Source organism: Natator depressus, chromosome 1 (assembly GCF_965152275.1).
Source record: "Natator depressus isolate rNatDep1 chromosome 1, rNatDep2.hap1, whole genome shotgun sequence".
NCBI classification, from domain to species: Eukaryota; Metazoa; Chordata; order Testudines; family Cheloniidae; genus Natator; species Natator depressus.
In genome coordinates this window covers 141122865-141143265 of record NC_134234.1, presented here as the reverse complement: position 1 = coordinate 141143265, position 20401 = coordinate 141122865, and the positions used below count along the sequence as shown (strand labels likewise).

Here is a 20401-nt window from a genome sequence, read left to right as displayed (position 1 = left end):
CCTAGCAGGCAAGGACAACAGCATAGCATATCAACTCAGCAAAGATCTCCTGCAATTACATAAAAGTCTATAAAGAACTGAGAAGACATTTGCAATCATTGAAGGTTTCTGGACATAGATCCCCTCACCCTCAAGCAGAATATTAAGGGTCCCCATTTCTGCTCAAGAGTAGTAGAGAGAGACAGTATCCATATTGGATATTTTTCTTCTGAATTGGGGGATGGGTTCTCCCTTCCCCCATTCCTTTTACGCAGAGGGTGATAAAGATAAGACACAATGGGGCTAGGATAATTTTAATTGCTCCAGCATGGCTGAGACAACAATGATGTACAGATCTTCATCTTTCCAAGGGAGTATACAAACTTCTAGTGATGCCATGCGTTTCGCAACAGGGTGAGAAGATTTATCACTGGGAACCTTCTTTTCCTACACCTAGCTGTATGGGGTATGGGTCTCTAACAGACCTTGTAAAGTCTTGCACTTCAGTGGTAGAACAGATTCTGATTAACTTTATGAAACAATCAGTAGAGAGTGTTACTATCTTATGTGGTTTAGGTTTGTGGACTGGATAAGTGACAAGCATGTCGATCCCATACAGGCATCAGTTCAATATGTTCTTGAATGCTTAGTGCATTTAAAGTCTCTGGATCTTTCTATATCTTCTCTGAAAGTACACTTAGCGGCAGGGGCACACATCCTATATTTATAGTTAACAAATTTGTCTTTGCACGTGTGATACAGTTCAGAAGTTTATGGAAGACGTGATCAGTATATCCACCAATAAGACCTCAGTTCTCCATGGGAACACAGTTTAATCTTAATACAACTCATAAAGCTTCCTCTTGAGTCCATGGCAGATAGTTTTGTTTCATTGATCTGTTAAGGCCACTTTTGCAGTAGCCATTTTTTAGCCAGACAAGAGAGCAAGTCACCTGCCCTCATGGCAGACCCCCTCATCCTCTGTCCTTTATAGAGGTCAAGTTGTTCTTAGGCCTCACCGTAGATTTCTTCCCAGAATAGTTTCTGAATGTTCTATTAATCAAGCCATTAACTTGCTGGTTTTCTCTCCTAGACCTCATGCCCATAAAGGGAATCTAAATTACATACCTTAAGCACTGAGAGCTTTAGTTTACTTTCTTAATAGGGGCTAGAGTATTTCAGAAGTCCCTAATATTTCCTAAGTTGACAGCCCTAAAATCTTCCTATTTCCTCAGTCTTTATCTAGGTGGGTTAGAAGAGGGATATTATCTAGGTGGATACACATAGAATCATAGAATATCAGAGTTGGAAGGGACCTCTGGAGGTCATCTAGTCCAACCCCCTGCCCAGAGCAGGACCAATCCCAACTTAAATTATCCCAGCCAGGGCTTTGTCAAGCCTGACCTTAAAAACTTCTAAGGAAGGGGATTCCACCACCTCCCTAGGTAATGCATTCCAGTGTTTCACCACCCTCCTAGTGAAAAAGCTTTTCCTAATATCCAACCGAAATCTCCCCCACTGCAACTTGAGACCATTACTCCTTGTCCTGTCATCTGCTATCACTGAGAATAGTCTAGATTCATCCTCTTTGGATCCACCTTTCAGGTAGTTGAAAGCAGCTATCAAATCCCCCCTCATTCTTCTCTTCCGCAGACTAAACAATCCCAGTTCCCTCAGCCTCTCCTCATAAGTCATGTGTTCCAGTCCCCTAATCATTTTTGTTGCCCTCCGCTGGACTCTCTCCAATTTCTCCACATCCTTCTTGTAGTGTGGAGCCCAAAACTGGACACAGTACTCCAGATGAGGCCTCACCAATGTTGAATAGAGGGGAACGATCACGTCCCTCGATCTGCTGGCAATGCCCCTACTTATGCACCCCAAAATGCCATTGGCCTTCTTGGCAACAAGGGCACACTGTTGACTCGTATCCAGCTTCTCGTCCACTGTCACCCCTAGGTCCTTCTCTGCAGAACTGCTGCCTAGCCATTCGGTCCCTAGTCTGTAGCGGTGCATTGGATTCTTCTGTCGTAAGAGCAGGACTCTGCACTTGTCCTTGTTGAACCTCATCAGATTTCTTTTGGCCCAATCCTCCAATTTGTCTAGGTCCCTCTGTATCCTGTCCCTAACCTCCAGCATACCTACCACTCCTCCCAGTTTAGTGTCATCCGCAAACTTGCTGAGGGTGCAATCCACACCATCCTCCAGATCATTAATGAAGATATTGAACAAAACCGGTTCCAGGACCGACCCTTGGGGCAGTCCGCTAGATACCGGCTGCCAACTAGACATGGATCCATTGATCGCTACCCGTTGAGTAGTGGCTCAACTAGACAGTCTAGCCAACTTTCTACCCACCTTGTAGTGCATCCATCCAGCCCATACTTCTTTAACTTGCTGACAAGAATACTGTGGGAGATTTTTCCGGGGACTGAGGTGAGGCTGACTGGGATCCTCCTTCTTCCCTTTTTTAAAGATTGGCACTACATTAGCCTTTTTCCAGTCTTCCGGGACTTCCCCAGATCGCCATGAGTTTTCAAAGATAATGGCCAATGGCTCTGCAATCACATCCGCCAATTCCTTTAGCACTCTCGGATGCAACGCATCCGGCCCCATGGACTTGTGCATGTCCAGTTTTTCTAAATAGTCCCGAACCTCTTCTTCCTTCGCAGAGGGCTGGCCACCTCCTCCCCATGCTGTGCTGCCCAGTGCAGTAGTCTGGGAGCTGACCTTGTTCGTGAAGATAGAGGCAAAAAAAGCATTGAGTACATTAGCTTTTTCCACATCCTCTGTCACGAGGTTGCCTCCCTCATTCAGTAAGGGGCCCACACTTTCCTTGGCTTTCTTCTTGTTGCCAACATACAGAAGAGGGTTATTGGATTACATCTGTTCTACTGCACTGAGACCACAGTCATCTCATTGTAGATGTAGCTACTTCTTTAGTATGCCTCAGACATGTTACTATGTAAGGCTGCCACATGATGCTGTAGTCCACCATTTCTCAAATGTGGCCACCAGGGGGTTTCCCTGCGGCCACAGCAGTTTCTTGGGCAGTGTGTGTGTTGTGGGGGGAAGCACTAGCCCCTCCCTTTCATCCCTGTTGCTCCTGCTGCCTCTCTGGAGACATAGGTGCAGGTTTGTATACTTTTTGTGGTGCCCAGAACAGATCTGCACACCTGCCTTGTAAGCTGATATATATTTTAAAAAATAATGTAAAAATGTGGGGGCTCTGGGGTGGGGCTGGTGATGAGGGGTTCATGATGCAGGAGGGCACTCAGGGCTGGGGCAGAGGGTTAGGGTGTGAAAGGGGCTCAGGGCTATGGCAGAGGGTTGGGGGGTGCGGGGGGGTGCAGGCTCTGGGGTGGGGCAGGGCTGGGGCCACAGAGGAGGACTCCCCCCAGCTGGCAGCAGCGAGCTCCGGGGTTGGGTCCCCCCTGTCCCTACCGGCAGCACACTCACCTCGCACCACTGTCTCTGCATGTGCTCCTAGGGCCCCTCTCAGGTCCAGGAAGCCCCCTTGCCTCCCCTGTGGTGGGGGGCTGCCATCATGTGTGCGTCTCCTCCCCTGCTGCTGCCCCTCACTGCAGGTGGGGCTGCCCCTTGCCCAGCATGGGGCAGGAGAGGTAACTGCGGGCAGGGGGGTGGCCCTGTGTTGACCGGAAAAGGGAAGGGTCCAAGGTGGAAGGGCAGGGGCAGGGTCAGCCTGCCCTGGCACTAGTGGATGGGGGGCACTAGGACTCTGTGGCAGCAGTTGATGCCGGGAGCCAACAGAGCGGGAGTCCAGCGCAGAGCTGCAGCGGACAGCCACCAGCTTGAGGCAGGGACGCTCCGGGGGCCGGGGGATATTCGGGGGAGGTGTGCGGGGCTGGGGGAGAGACCTGGTCCCAAACATTGATGGAGCCGGGCCCTGAATATTGCTGGAGCCCGGGCACCACGGGCCCATATAACTCGCTGCCCCTGCACAGGTGGGACACACAACACTTAAGGAGCAAAGTGAGGTGGTAAGGAAGGGGTGAGGAAGCGAGCAGCGAGGCGAGCAGTGGGTGAGGGGCGAGGTTAGGAGGCAAGAGGTGAGTGGCAGGGGGGCCCTGGCGGAGGAGTAAGGAGGTGAGCAGCGAGCCAGCAGCAGGGTGACGAGGGGGGTAGGAGGGTCTGGCTACGAGTGGGGGAGTGAGGAGGTGAACCAGCAAGTGGGAGTTCTCGCAGCGGGCAGGGGGATATCTGTGGCAAGCGAGTGAGGAGGTGAGCGGCAGGTGGGGGAGTGAGGAGGGACACGAAAGGCGAACAGGGGGTGAGCAGTGAGTGTATGGGCACCCGGTGGAGCCTCCTTTGGGGAGGCTAGCCCCTGACTTCGCCCCCCGGCAGCCGGAGCCCCTTGCACCTGGAGCCACAAGCAAGAAACCTGAGCACACCCCCCCCCATCCTCCTGTGACCAGAGGAGCCCCAGTCTGGCCGAAGCCCTGAGACACGCCCCACCATGTGCCCGGAGGAGCCCCAGGCCAGCCGAAGCCCAGAGCTCCCTGTCACCTACCGGGAGGAGCCCCAGGCCAGCTGCAACTGCAGCTGTACATCCTCTTCCCTCCCTTCCCCTCCCCAGACCCAAGCCACCCAGGTGTATTTTTCATTATTGTTTGGACTTCTGTTATGTCAAAGCTTTTTTAAATTTACTTCAGAATTGTTGTACAAACAACCCTTTTCCCAAAAAAGCAAAAGAAACAATAATAAAAAAGACAAGAACGTGCAAAGCACCTTATTTGTGTTTCTGTTCTGTTAGGTCCAGTAAAGAATAGAGATAACTGTGCATGATTTTCATTACTGAGTCTGCAAAAGAACAACTCCTCAAACCTTACATAAATAAATTACAATGATTTGGGTGTATATATGTGCATATTACTTTATTGACTTTAGGAAAAATAAATAATTTTAGGAAAAAGTGTCAGTGCAGCCACCAGCAAGAGTTGGTGGCCGCACTCTGAGGCCTCCAAAAAATTTGCAAGAACCCTTGCCTAGTCATATCTTTACAAAACACTATTGCCTAGATCTGGCATCTAGATCATGTGCTGAGTTCAATAGGCTAGCACTCCAGTCCTTAGTCTGTCATGTGAGTGCCCCATATCAAGTCATGAGGTACTGATTGCCAAACCATCCCCTGGGTGTGACTATGTAGAGGACATCCAAAGAAGTGGAAGTTACTCACTTGTAACCAGACATCTTCGAGATGGACTCTGCATATTCACACTCCCTCCACCCTCTTTCCCATCATCTTTGGAGTTGTGTAAAATCCTTACGCTGAGAAAGCAGTAGGAAGGAATGGAGGTGGCAAGGAGCAGCCGTCCCCCTCTGAACGCTGAGGAGAGGGATCAGAGAGGCAGATGAGCACTCTAACAGGCACTGCTACAAGAAGATACCACTATCCAGACTGCACCAAACAGCACATCCCATGAGTGTGAATATGCAGAGTCCATTTCAAAGCACTCAAGTTGCAAGTAACCACTTCTGCAGTGTATTGTTTTGGGAGGGGAGCAGTGGTTGGGAGAGGGAGTTGGGATTTTACTTCCTCCTTTCCATCTGTTCCTGTTCCAACCCTCATGTCTGAAACAGCCCTCTTGCTCACCTCCCATTTCTGTGTTTCCCTTCCTCATTTTAGGTGTTGGATTGAGTTTGAGAGGGTTTACATCATGAAGAGATTTTAAAAAAGTAAATATCTAGCTTCATATAAATGATTTTATTTAAAACAAACCTTTTTTAAAAGTCCAAGACTTGCTTGATTTGACCTAAGATGTAGCAGTAAAAGTTTAAGATTGATTAACAAGACATAAATAAAGTTAACGTGGTCTTCTGTTTAAAGGATTCTCACACATTTATGAACCTTAAATTTGGGAACAATTAAAACTTCCCAATTCAAACATGAACACTTTTTTCTAAAATGGCTCTTTGGAAAAAATGTAATTTTTTAGCTTTTAAAATGTGAATTATTCCTTATTGAGTAGTTTACCACTCTGCACTTCCTTGGGTGTCACACTGTCCTGATGTTTGTGCGCTATGTTGAATATTGCCAAATACCTAAAAGGACAAAGGAGCACATTCATCTCTTAATTAAGGCTTTCCACTGGAGAAAGGTTAGCTCATCAAAGAACTAGGAAATATGCTAAGCAGAGTACAGTGTGGGCTTGTGATATAGGTCCTGCACCTCTGGCTATAAGAAAAGTCACATCCCTTTCAATTACAATATTTGTATTGCTGAATGAGGTGTACTGGCAACAGAAGCTCTGGAACATCATGTACACAGGGAGTACAGTAGCAGCCTGATCTGTTCCACAGTTGCTCAACAAGTTGAATGGTTAAACTTAATGATCAGGGATAGTTTCCAGGCATTACTTTCTGTAATTGGAAATCTAAAAGACTTTTTCTCCAGGCACTATTCTTATGGAGAACAAACTTGTAGCTGTTTATCACAAGATTGCTGAAAGATGTTCCTTTTACCTTCTGCAGCATATTGTTTGTATTACTTAGAACAAAATCTAAAGCTCTGTGTTGTGAAGATGCGTTGCGCTGTCTTTGACCTGCACCTAGCAGACAAGCTTGGGCAGATTGTTCTAATATTTGTGGCTTTGGCAGAACTTCCACTGATGTGTTAAAGCTGTTCTGCTTTCTATCCAAGATAAAATACAGATCTGTTGTTACACTTACCTGCATTTTGCACTTACCTCTGGTTCAGCTTCAGTCTGGAAAAAGCATCTGCTACTAAACTACCAAAATTAACCTCTTTGCACCATAGAAGAGTTTTCAGTCATTTTTAATAATCCTTCCCAGTATTGAGTCTTCTCAACTTGCATAATACAGCACACGTACTAGTCATTTTGATTCACGCTCACTGCTTCTTGCAGGGAAAAATCTTTGCCAGTGCACAGCTGTTGTCAAGATTTATGCCCTTGACAATAAACTAAACTGACTACAGTTTTTAAAGGTTACAAAATACATGCTAAAAAATCAGCAAATTCTCAGTTAAGGTTCCCACGAAGCTGTACTGATAGAGAGCCATTACCCTTAATCCTGCTTGATAACCTGTATGTATTGAAATAGAATACTGTAGTTAATTTCTTATGTACACAATAAGAAGGGGAAAGTTGTTTATGTGCTTGGGGCTACAGTAGAAGCTCAGAGTTACGAACTGACCAGTCAGCCACACACCTTATTTGGAACTGGATGTACACGATCTGGAAGCAGCAGAGACACACCAAAAAAAAAAAAAAAAAAAAAGCAAGTACAGTACTGTGTTAAATGTAAACTACTAAAAAAAAGCGGGGAGGAAAACAGCATTTTTCTTCTACATAGTAAAGTTTCAAAGCTGTATTAAGTCAACATTCAGTTGAAAACTTTTGAAAGAACAACCACAATGTTTTGTTCAGAGTTACCAACATTTCAGAGTTACAAACAACCTCCATTCTTGAGGTGTTTGCAACGCCGAGGTTCTACTGTATTGCGCTAGGCCCAGAGATATTTGGCACACACTAAGCAGAATGTAAGCCCACTTCCAAGTTTCTTCAGAACCTCTCCTGACAACTTGCCAATCTGACTTTTCAGTGTTTATTTAAATATTACTGGGGAGTTAAACATATTTGCACTTTTATGTTGAATTCAGTGGAAGTTAGGAAATATTTTGGCATGCTGGAATTTAACACTAATGAAAGAAAGAGGAACTATATTTTGTCATCTTTCGGTTTAAGCCAAATCTGGAGTTACTAAAATACTTTTCTGAAGGCCTGGAGAAACTGTTGTCTTCTGCAAGCTCTCAGTTGAAAGTCTGAGATTTTGTATTACTCCCTTTTACCTGCCGTGACAACTCCAGCAAATAAAAGGAGAGAAACTGGAATGTGGCAAAGGTCTTGAACATAGCTCCATCAGAGCTAATATTTTTTGAAAAAACAGTAATGTTAAATCTACAGGACTGTACCTAACACTAAGGAAATTACATACCCCTGGAGCAAAAAGCATATAGACAAGGTTTGGATGTTATAATTTAAATGGGTAGTCTGTGCTTTGGAAACATTTTGTTTCTGTCTGTCTGAAGCCCTAAGTTTGTTGCTTGCAGTTTTTGTTTATGCTGTAAGTGCTTTTCTCTGACAGAAATTTTCCCAGCTTTCTAACTCACAAAAAAGAATTTCAAAATGTGAAAGTAAGGCCCAGTTCTGCAGTCACTGTACATTCATAACTCCACTGAATTCCGTGAACTCAAATATAGTGAACTCTGGGATATTTAGGTTTGCAACAAATGCAGGACTGAGCCCATATGCAGCTTGAAAATCTTCAGTCATTCATGAGTTTGTAAGAGTACTTCAGTAACTTATGGCCTTAAAAACAACGCAAAGACCCAAAATAAGAGATTAAATCAGTACTTCATCACAATTGACACTTTTTTGCATCATGTTGCCCTTTTGCTGTGTATAGATTAAAGAGCATGTACTGGAGGAATTTTTATAACCAGGAAAAAGCAGCTGCTGCCTACAGACAGTTGTTGGTTTTCCTTCATCTTGTTTTGATAGCTGTATTTGTACTGGCACCACAGATGAAAGGAGTGTCTTTTTATTTTTACTCTGGTAAGTTTGCACTTCTTGCAGCTTTCTAATGATGATCCCCACATATCTGCAGCATTCTATGTTAAGAGGAAACAGAATATTTTGCTAATGAAGTATAAGCTGTTCTGAAGCAAATTACTAGTTTGTCTAAATATTTGGGAGATAATATTTCAAAAGCTAGACAAGAGTACAAAGGTTTATACCTTCAGTGCCTGTGAAGATTTTGGAGAAGTATAGCACATTCATTGCCAGGTCTCTGGGTGTTTGCTTTTTATCTTTTATTACTGCCCATATCACCATCAAATGCAGATAAAAATCTTATTTCTCTCAATGCAGCATGCCAACTAGCAACTTGTTTATATCTAAAATTTGACCTACTTAAACTAGTTTAACATGGTGGCCAAACAGCCTAAGTATGTATTTCTTCTTTTTAAGACAGTTTGTTCAAAGACAGCCTGCATCTCAGATCCAGTTGTCTGACTAGAAAACTTATTTGTGACAATTCTTTTCTGTATTCAAAGTGAATCCGGTTTTAAAATAATTGTATTGTCTGTAAATACAGTGTATGGATATGACTTCCTGCTGGGCTCAGTTATTGGTCCTTTTTAGTCCATTTTCCTATTCTAAATGGTAACAAGGTGTTTATCTTTAACCACACACTGACGTGGGGTATGTTGTACGGTGAAGCCTTCTCTTAGCATAAACAGTAAAGCTTAATGGTGCATTGTAATGAAGGTCTGAGAGGGATCCATGCTAAGGGTGATGGAGAGTATGGAATGCTACAGCTGCTTCTTACCATTTGAAAATTCAACTTGATTTTAAGGCAGGAGGAAGATTCCTGTGTGTTGTGCATTATTTTCTCTCTTTCAAGAATACGCGGTGAGTTCATTAGAAACTTGTAGATAGGCAGACAAGCTGTTGATCTGACCCTGCATCTAAAAATCCTCACTATTTTGATTTGAGTGGCAGATCTGACAGCAGTCAGAAAAGGAGAACTGGTCTGTCTTATGTACTCCACAGAGAAGAATTTGCTCCTCATTGCAGTTTGGATGGAACACGCACACAATTTTGTTATCCACAATCCTCCAAAAATAGGGTGTGATTTGTGTGCATAAAATCTACAATATAGTCTAGAGCAGTGGCTCTCAACCTTTCCAGACTGCTGTACCCCTTTCAGGAATCTGATTTGTCTTGCATACCCCAAGTTTCACCTTATTTAAAAACTATTTGCTTACAAAATCAGACATAAAAATGTCATAGCACACTATTACTGAAAAATTGCTTACTTTCTCTTTTTACCATATAATAAAATAAATCAACTGGAATATAAATATTGTACTTACATTTCAGTGTATAGTATATGGAGCAGTATAAACAAGCTGTCTGTATGAAAATTTAGTTTGTACTGACTTCACTAGTGCTTTTTATGTATCCTGTTATAAAACTTGGCAATATCTAGATGAGTTGATGTTCCCCCGGAAGATCTCAGCGTACCTTCAAGGTTACGCATGCCCCTGGTTGAGAAACACTGCTCTAGAGCCTGAGTCTGATTCAGAACTCGATTGTGCTAACTGCTGGGGCTCCATTGTGCTAGCTGCTGTACGAACACCATAAAATACAATCTATACCCTGAAGAGCTTCCAGTCTAAAAATTGTATTTAGTAAGTGTCTAAGCAAGCAGAATGTCCATTTTTCATTTTCAGCCTTAGGCTGAAGACAGGGACAGTGGGTATAATAGGCCGGGGAGGCTAAACCTCCCCAAACAGGATGTACCGCACCTCCTTCTGAAGACGTGCCGCTGGCCTTTTGGAGCACCACTGCCGAAAGGGTGCCCAGGCCATGGCCCCTCCCATGCTCTGCCTCAAGGCCCCGCTCCCACATCCCACTCTTCCCAGGTGGCCCCCTGCCGCTCTTGTTTCTCTGCCCCTTTCCCCCACGGCTGTGTCCCCCCCGCTCACGGTTCTCTGTCGCTTTCCATACGGCCCCCGCTGCTCGCGCCCTGAGAGGCAGAGGTGCGGGCAAAGAGGCCTTTGGGGGTGGGGGCGGAGAGAGGCGTGGGAGGGAGCATTCTCTGGGGGAACAGGACATAGGCAGGGCCTCAGGTGGAGGAGGCTGAGTGGGGAAGGGCCTCAGGGCAACTCCATTTTGGTGGGACATAGCCAAAACTGTGGGCGTGACTGGTTCCTTTGTACTTTAGGAGCTTACTAACAGACACTTTTCAGAGAACTGTACATAATCTTGCTGACATTTGTGATAATGATGAACAGACAAAAGTAATCAGAAGGGAGCTACTTATGTTGATTCCTGTTGTCGGAGCAAAGCTGTGAAATATAAAATGATCAAATGGTGGCAAAATCAATAGGGAAAGTATTACTAATCTTTCTAAAATGGTATTACAAAGACTAAAATCTATTTTAAAAATAGCAAAATCTGAAATGCATATAATGCAGTGTACTAGAGTTTCAAAACCCGCAAATTGCTTACATTTCAGAATTGCTTAAGGTTATTTTAAAATTCACCTCTCTTTATACTTTGTTCCAACCACTGTATAACAGTAAACCATTTTTATGGGGATTTTTTGTTGTCATCCTTTTTATGGTGTGTTTTTAGTGAAGCTGTACGTTCCATACTTGAGCAGCATGAATGTTTTGTAAAACAGTCCCAGTTAAGGGGCTTGGTGGATTATGGAACCATTTATATTGTAATAAGAATAAACCCTTCTCAGATGGTTCTTAAACTGATTTGCTCTTCTAACCTCTTGTTTTAAAGGTCATTGGTTCAAGGTTGTATGACTGGAGTCTGCAAGGATATATAGCTGTAGAATCTCTCTGGAAGGATAGTCCTAAAAAGAAGAAATCTGGGAAAAAAGCAAGTGACAAGGTAAGAAGTCAAAGGGATTTAATTTCCAAAATAGAGGATAATTTAAAGGCACAACATTGATGGTTGGGGTAGAGGATGATAGATTGAGACTTGAATTGCTCTGTTTATAAACCAAAAAAAAAAAAAAAAATTGATCTGATGGCTCTGAAGACAAAAAAAAGATACTTTCTCTCTAAGTACTGGGAATATCTTAAACTAATTTCAATCTAGGCTTCCCAGAAATTTTGTTGGGAATTTTTTTTCTCCACCACTAAGATATAATCAGCTAAGGGTACTAAGAAAGAAGGGGGGAGTGTTGTGAATGAATGATTCTGATCCTGTCATGTCTGCAGATGCAAACTTTTATGGACTAGATCTGAACCTTAAGAAAAAGTTTACCAATTGCTTCAAAGGATTTTGTCTGCTTCAAAGTAACATTAAAATTGTTAAATTTCATTAGTAGTAACTCATTGGAAAAGTAAAATAGAACCCCTTATCTAACTGCTTTTCTCAGTTTTGTTTTTTTGGGGGGAGGGGGTAAATATTTATGAAAATTGAGGTAGCTTTGTTGTCACCCTGGTAGGCAATGCAGCAGCATAATGACCTCCTCTTGCACTGTTTTACTAGACTCTGGACACTCCTATCATCCAGGCCTTAAAACAAATAGTACTTTGTAGAGGTAAATAGCTTATATGTGTTTAGAGAGAGAAATATACTATTTTATTTAATATCTTTGGACAAGTTACCTAAATTCTGATGATAAATTCTCACAAGTTTGATTCTTTCAGAGGTAGTCATCTTCTGAATCTGTGCCCTGTCACAGTGCTGCCAACACGGTATTACTGAAGGTACAATCTTTCAAATACCGATTTATTAAAATATTTTGGCACTTTTTGCAAGAGCCAGCATGTTGACCCATGGTCCCGGCTAAAATCCAATTGAGTGATTATTCATTCTAACCTACCTAACATTCATTTGTACTTTCAGTTCAATAAAGCATACGTCCCTTCTGCCCTGTTATATGTTGTTCAAAGATCATGGCTTCCTGCCACAGATGTGGCTGCATTTTGATGATGAAGCAGGCTGTTTGGATAAATGTATTTTGTGTAGAGTATGGCAAGCATTTTGGGATCTTAATGTCATTCACAATACATTATCAGCATTAATAAAGATTATCAAATGTCTGCATGTTTACTATTTTGTGTTCCTTTGAATTAAATCACATTTTTCTTTCTTTCTTTTCCCCCTTCTGTCCTGAATCAAACACCAATAGCAGTGTCAGATTTCCTTCCACCAGAGAGGAGTGAAGCCTATGTTCCAGCCCTGCTATGGTTCATTTCACATTCCCATCCACTCATAACTCATGCATGTCCCTTCTTTCTCCAATTCTTACTCCCGTCTCAGCAGGCTAACTTCTCTGCTCCGTCAGTCCAAGTATAGGGTGGTTGGACTTCAAGGTACTAAGGTTCCAAAACCCCTAAATTACTTCAATCTCCGCACTGCTTAGTTGGCCTTTGTTCCTTGCATGTTTCCAGCTACCCAGTTGGTAGTTTGGTACTAGCATCTCTCAAAAGATTTGTTCTGACCTCTGGCCAGATGATGTGCAGTTGCAGTATGTATGGTCGTCTATAAGAAGAGGTGCGAGAGGCTTTATGATTTAAGGGAAAATAGTAATATTTTGGACAAAGAGGTGGCTTGGCAAACTTAGAACTCTGTTCTGATTGGCTTTGTGTTAGGATCAGTTGTAATGATGGAGAACACTTCCTCCAGTGTCTGGGGGTTAGCTACTGCACACCAGTAATTATCTTAGTAATACATTGCATGGCTTATGAAACTGATGTCTGGTGCAGGGGTTCCCAAACTGTGGGACATGACGCAGAGATCACCAGGGGGCTGTGAGATCGGGGGGGAGAAAATGCAAGAAAGCTTAAGCAGACAGCTGGGCAGCACCGTCTGCTCCTCAAGCAATACAGTGCTCTTGTGGCAGCATCATGCCTTTTATGGCCAGCAGAAGGTCCCAAGCTCTATGTGGTGGATGCAGGACCATCACAGTGAGATTGGGAAAGGTTGGGGATTCCCCGCCCTTCCAGCATGCGGGGTGGAGGTCCAAATAAAATGATCTGGCAGGTTGAATGTGGCCCCCGGGCCTTCAATTGCCTCTCCTTTTTGTTTAGTCTGGTAGTTGGTGCCCCTGTGCAAGTGCACCAAGCTCACAGTGGTTAATCTGGACCTGGCTACCCACCCATAGTTTTCAAAGTAGACTGTTTAAGATGGAGTGTTTGATTGCGCAAAGCCAGCATGAATACTAAGTACCAGGGGAGTTGCATTAACAGATATGAGCGCAAAGGGGGTCTCGGCATGAAGAAGTTTGGGACTCACTGGTGTAGTAGTTAGCCTGGGACTTGGAGACATAGGTTCAGTTTCCTGCTCCACTACAGACTTCCTGGGTGACTTTTGACAAATCAGTCTGTCTTGTGCCTCAGCGCTCAATGCAGATAAATACTACTTTACTACGTCATGGGGTGTAGAAGAGAACTACGCTGAAAGAAAAATGTGAGGTGCTTAGACGCATCAGTTGTGTGGGGGGGGGGGGGCATGTAAGTACCATAGACAGATATTTAGAAAAAGGGGTGGGGGGACACCAAGGGATGGATGAGGATGGGGCAGGGGCAGATTCATGTTTTTAGAATGACCGTATAACTTACAGTGAGCAATTGCAAAGTCACACTGAAGTAAGGTCTCTGATTCAGACTTAGGCCTCATCTACACCTAAATCTTAAGGCGGCCTACCTACATCATTCAGGAATTTTTCACGCCGCTGAGAGATGTTGTTAAGCTGATCTAAGCCCCAGTATAGACACCACTAAGTCAACGGAAGAATTTGTCTGTCGACCTATCTACCACCTCTCAAGACGTTGGATTTACAATACAGTGACAGAAACATTCCTTTTGTCACTGTAGCAACTGTCTGTACTGCAGTGCTACAGCAGTGTAACTGCAGCTGTGCCGCTGTAGGGCTTGTAAAGTAGATCTAGCCTTACACACGGCATAATTTTCCTTGGTTTTGAAGCAATGTTAAGACTACTAACAGCACAATAGTGTTGAAGCTGTATCTTTGAGGCTCATAATCACAGCAGAAAGTTAAGCTGGTAAGGATTTGTGGGAAAACCCCTTCTGAAGAACATAAGTACATAAAGAGTTTTTTAAAAAAAGGCCCCTCCTGTTTGCAGTATTCAAATGTGCCCACAGAGTTTAATTTTGTAATATAAACTGAAGGATTTCAAAGAAACTCCTGACCCTAAATCAGAGAAAAATGTGGAGAAATGTGAAGAATGAAGTGAAACCAACAAATCAGCATACAGCATTAGCACAAGGGAACAGAGAGCCACAGCTCAGCAGAGCCACAGAAGAATGACTGACTTATCTTTTTGCACCAAAATTGTGGCCATGCCTTTTCTGTGATTGAGTCAAACATAAATTGCAACAGAAACTGGATTGTGCTAAAAATGAAAGCTATGTGTAACTGATCATTTGCATTGATTTGTTAAGAAATGTGGACCTTTTAATGAGTGGTTACTTTATGAGAGAATGTTTAATTTGTATTTTACATCCTGCCTCAAGTTTTATGTAGAGGGTTTCCTGTTAAGCATCTTAATGCTTTGCTTGGGTTCTTCTAGTTAATAGAAATTTCAATTACCCTTCATACAGACTAGTGAACTGTAACAGCTTTGTGTCTATCTTGTATGGCTCATAGAACAGATTAAACAAATAGTGACAGCTGAGAAGTGTATGCAGACAGTTTAGTGAAGCACGCTGCCTGTAAAAAGCCAAATCAGTTATTTCCAGGGAGAAGTTTACTTAGAATTATGTGCAGGGGAGAGAGTCTGTGGTGTCAGATCACTGTTTTGATTTTACTGGCCATTTAAAGAAATACAGGTTCCGATGCATAACGTAAAGCTACTGTGCCTTTGAAAAGATTCATGGACAATTCCATCTGTAGACTTGAGTCTTACATTCCTAGCTCCCGAGCTGCTCTGCCTCTTCTAAATATCTGTCTATGGTACTTACACACACACGCGCACACACACAGCTGTATTATAGGATTGCCGTCCATCTCATATTTTGCAGATTAACCCCAGTTAAAAAGCTAGTCTTGCAAGACTAACCAAGTGTTGTGAAAATTATTGTGAGACAGAAGATATAGCAACATGACAAACTAAACTAGGGTGGGTATGATGTGATACACTGACCCTTTAAGACTGAGGAAGGAGTTCTCTGGGGCCATGATCTATTCCAGGAGGTTTATTGCAAAAAGACCCAGGAAATGAAGCAGCCATTAATAGAGAGGAGGTAGTCCCAGTGGCAGTTTGTGGCTTAAGGAGGTCCAAGGCTGTCTGTCTGTCTGGGACCAGAGTCTTGAAGTGTAGGTGCAGCAAAGTTCCCTTCTCTCTCAGCCATCTGGAGGGAGTCCATGGAGGAGTCCTAGGAAGGGCTGCTGCAATGTGTATGGGGTATACTGGGAATGGGGATTGGTTAATAAACAGGCTCCTTCTCTGAGGGCAAGAGAGCTGGAGCTGTTGACAGTCTCTCCCGTGTTAATTTGGGTGGCACCTTCAGATGACTGGGGACAGCCTGGAACCCCAGCATAAATGCCTGGGAGGAGTCATTTTAACTTTATTACAAGTCTGGTTATCTTATTTCTTTGGACTTTGTCACCAGACCCCTAAAGGGTTAGGCTCTCTGGAGGCAGAAACTCACCCCAGATACGGGTCTGTATTACTTTTTAAACAGTCAGCGGGCATGGCCTTTAGTGAGTGTTTGCCTGGGGGGGGGGGGCTGGAAGCAGAAGGAGCAGCAGCCCAATTATGTACTACACATATAAAGAAATGCTTTCCAACTGGAAAATGCCTCCCTGCAGACATATACACTTCGCGAAGAAACTAGGGAAGCTGGTCTGGGGAAAATAGCAAGAGCCTGTTATGCAAAAGGAAGCTAAAGCTTTCTCTTTGTACACACCAAAATATACCTTCCCTTCAAAATCTGGCAGGAGTACACATGGATTTTAGAGCACTTTGAAATATTTGTTCTTAACCCAGATGCTTTTTTCTCAGGGTAAAATTTGCAGAATGCAGGTGAGAGTGACTAACGTGTACAACACATATTCTCAGAAAGTTACTGACAGCAGTACTCAAACTTGCAGTATCTGGGTGCTACTTGGGTTCAATGCTCACAGCATGTCTACTTGAGTCACTCAGGCCTGGTTTACCGTACAGCATTAGGTTACCTTAAAGCAGCTTACAGACACCTAATTATGTCAGTGTGTGCACAACAGCCTTGCTCCCGTAAATGTAAGTGCCGTAATACACCAATATAACTCCACCTCCACGAAAGGCATAGATTTTATGTAGGTGTAGTTTGGACCATGCAGGGTCCCTGTAGACACTGTTACTTGCATCTATTGGCTGTCATTCTTGTCAATTTCACGGCTCTGCTGGAGCTGTGAAATTGACAAGAAAGCTGGCTCCTGACTCCCCAGCCGACCTGCTGCCCAGTCTCTGCTCCAAGCCAGGCTGCCGCCCAGGCTCCTCACTCCCCGCAGAGAGCTAGTCTGCGCCCCTGGGCTCTCTGCTCCCCGCCAGGAGCCTGGCAGCTGACCAGACTCTGGACACGGCTCTCTCTTCTGGGAACCCAGCTGTCCCCCTGGTGTGTCAGCTTCCAGCTCCCCACTGGGAACATGGCTGTGCCCATCGTGGAGCTCTGTGCTTGGTGTCCAGCCTCATTCCAGGAGGGGAGCTGAGAGGCTGAGCAGGGAGAGGCTGCTGGTGGGGCACTGGGCTACCAGCAGGGAGCTACATGAGGAGCTGAGTGTTCTGGCTCTCAGCCCTCCACACTGCCCCTCTTTAGTCGGTGGGAAGTGCTCCTGGTGAGGACGTGCACCACTGACGGAAGAAGAGCAGTGTTGTTATGAACCACTGCAGCAATTACTGCGGTGGCTGTAAGTCAACGTAACATAGGTCCACTTAAGTTTATAGTGTAGACATAGTCTGACTGGCAACAGAGCCCGTCCTGCTACATGTATGTAAATTCCTTCCTCCTGTTCATCAGCTTGGCTCAAGTCACATTGTAAATCCAACTTGTGCTTCAAAAGTCTTTTTAAAATATTGTTTCCCCAAAGCAGCTGGGAAAGCCTGTCACTAACTGAGATCAAACCCCAGTTGGGGATATCAGTTTGGGGATGATCAGATCCATAGTCTGAACCACAGGTGTATGCAAAAAAAAAAAAAAAAAAAGTTATCAAATTTTGTGGGGTTTTTTATATTACTTCTTTTTAAGGTAGCTGTATTTCAGGAACTCCTTTTGGAGCAGAGGCTGAACAATTTGCAAGACAATTTGAATAAGCATATGGATTTTAGAATGCTTAAAAACAGATTGAGCCTTGTATTAACATCAAGTAAAGTAATGTAAGAAGATAGATTTGGTCTTTATTTTATTTTTCTTTTGATTTAGGAAAATACATTACAATATATGCACCTTAGCACTCTGTTATCACTGAAAATGACATAATTTGTCAATATTATTCAATCAGCTCCATCCCTTTACAACAACTGAGAGTCCCAATAAGATACCGCCCCATATCCCACAATACCTCAAACTCCACCCTGTGCCACCTGTATTCTAGCAACACCTTACATGCAGCATGCCCTAAATGTTAGTAAAATTGGACTATTTTGAGCCTTAAATGAGTAAAGTCATGGACATCAGTCTGCCAGCTTTACCCTCTTGTTAGTGAAGGTATTCTAACTCGAGGGCTGCTACAGTCTATAACTGCAGCAGTGTTGCACAGGGGGAGAGGCAGTCTCTCAAGTAGGCACATCCAAGTATCATATAGAATTTAATAGGTTAGAATAAACACCATCAGTTCTATTTGGAAGCCAGTTGGTAACCAGTACAGATCCCAAAGGACAGATGCCATGCTCTTGATTAGATGCTCTATATATTAAGTAGGCCGGTAGTTGCAGCTGTTTCAACTTGAGTATTCGTAACGCTTCACTCCAAATACTTCATATTACAATAGTTGAAGTGTTAAAGGCATGGATTATGGTATCTACTCTGCTAAACAGAGTTGTTAGTCCAGCCAGACCTCCAAGTTATAAATGTAGGAAGGAAACAAATGGTGAACCTATAGGTGCAAGAATCAAGTCTGATATAACCCCCATGAGCAGATGAGGTTTTCTCAGTATAGATGCTGGATTGCAACGGGGATTGGCCGTCGGTAACAGGCTTCTAGGGAGGATAGCAGGAAAGTCATGGGTTCCTGTGACTTTTGCTTCTGTCTGAACTGTAATGCTATGAACAAATTTTTAGAAAAGGCAGCCCACTCTTGGATGTGTAGTATTATTCTGATAGCTGGCTATGGTGCTTCTCTCACTTTCTGTATAAAAGGAAAATATGCACACAAGTGATTCTAATAATTTATATCTATTTCTTCTGTGTAATTGATTTTTAAAAATTGTTTTTAATTGATTGAGTGATGGTTAATGTCTGTCTTCCTTAGGCATTAGCATCTGGGGTATAAAATGTCCTGAGACCTACTTTTAATTGCTAACTCAAATATTGAAGGTTTAAAGCAAATATATTCTGTGCAGTCATTTTCTGTTCAGTGTTCTCTTGACATTCAAATGGTGCCTTTCATCCCAAAGGATCCCAAAGCACTTTAATTCTTCTACTTTTGTACACACTGTACGGAACACAGCGTCAGCCCCTTTAAGGTCAAAACATGGCAGATGTTTAACAACGCATAACAACACTACCCACAGTTTAGGGTAGAAAGTGAAAAGTATAGTATCTGACTGAAACTGTAGGGGGAATTTAGGTAGCCAGAATGGAATGATCTGTACTGGCACTGGGAGTAATACTCCTACTCTTGCAAAAAAGTGGCTAAGTGGCTGAGGTTCCTAAATCCCATTTTCAAAAGCAGCTTGGAAATTTGAGCCTAAATTTCATATAAGTCAAAGAGTCAAAAGATGACACTTCCATCAGCACAATGCCCCTAAATAGCAGACTGGGGCCATTGATGCAAGGCAGAATTCTACATATTGGGTCAACACCACCATTTTCTGCAGTATCTGGTTGGTTGCAGGAACTCTGCCATCCAAGTTCTAACCTGTCCTGACCTTTGCTAGCTTTTTGAGGCTCACAGTATATGGTAATATTTGTTACTTTGATTTAATCCTGAAGATAATGTAAATCTAAGTAGATAATACTGTCATATACAGCGTTTAAAAAAAAAAAAGAAAACTCATGAATATGTCTGATGTAAAGAGGGGAGTGAGTGAGCACATGTTAAGGACTCCATTGATTAATCAGCCTGTGCTTTCACTGAACACTTTTTTTGTCTCCTCTGGTACTCGAAAAGTGTATCTTGTGCACAGTTGTTGCTCATATACAGATCCACTTTGGGAGAGCTAATGCAGTGTTATGGCATTTCCGTCTAGTAAGAGATCAGCTATCTGCTGAAACCCTTTGGTTGGTATGATGTCAACAGATTTTTCCAAGAGTTTTGTTTTTTCTTTTGTGGGAAAAAAAAATTGGCCTAAATTCTGTTCGTTTTGGCATTTAAAAAAACAAAACAAATGAGGGGGGGAACCCAGTGTCAGAGCCCTCAATAAGTAATTTATTTTTAGTTCATTTACTGAGGAGTGAGCAGTGGTTGTCCTGACATCAGTCACATTTGGAAACTGAAATTATTCACCCACCCCTGAGGAAACATTTCACATTTTAGACTGTAGTAATTTACAAGGTTTATTTTTATGTTCTTTATGGATGTGTTTTCAGGTGAGTGGGGTCATCAGATTTCATTTAAATATGTAAAGAATGTGACTGCTGTCAGAACAGGAGGCTTTCTTTTTTTAGGGGAAGGAGAGGTCTTTAAAATATAAAATAAAAAAATCCCCAAATGCACGTCTTTAAATAAAGAAAATAAAAGCCTG

General features: G+C 43.2%; 2 protein-coding genes across 3 annotated transcripts in view; one reads left to right on the top strand and one right to left on the bottom strand.

The window, feature by feature from the left end:
* The window catches only part of APOO (apolipoprotein O), a 76126-nt gene that overhangs the window by 43156 nt on the left and 12569 nt on the right, over nt 1-20401 (top strand). For both annotated transcript variants that reach the window (XM_074968267.1, XM_074968275.1), the window contains one exon: nt 11322-11432. In XM_074968267.1, the coding sequence (XP_074824368.1) occupies nt 11322-11432 (111 nt within the window). The remainder of the gene's footprint in view (nt 1-11321; nt 11433-20401) is intronic.
* C1HXorf58 (chromosome 1 CXorf58 homolog) overlaps nt 1-20401 on the bottom strand; it is a 94546-nt gene that overhangs the window by 72156 nt on the left and 1989 nt on the right. The window contains exons 2-3 of the mRNA XM_074943742.1: nt 5972-6039; nt 5174-5323 (exon numbers count right to left, since the gene is read on the bottom strand). Of these exons, the coding sequence (XP_074799843.1) occupies nt 5174-5323; nt 5972-6039 (218 nt within the window). The remainder of the gene's footprint in view (nt 1-5173; nt 5324-5971; nt 6040-20401) is intronic.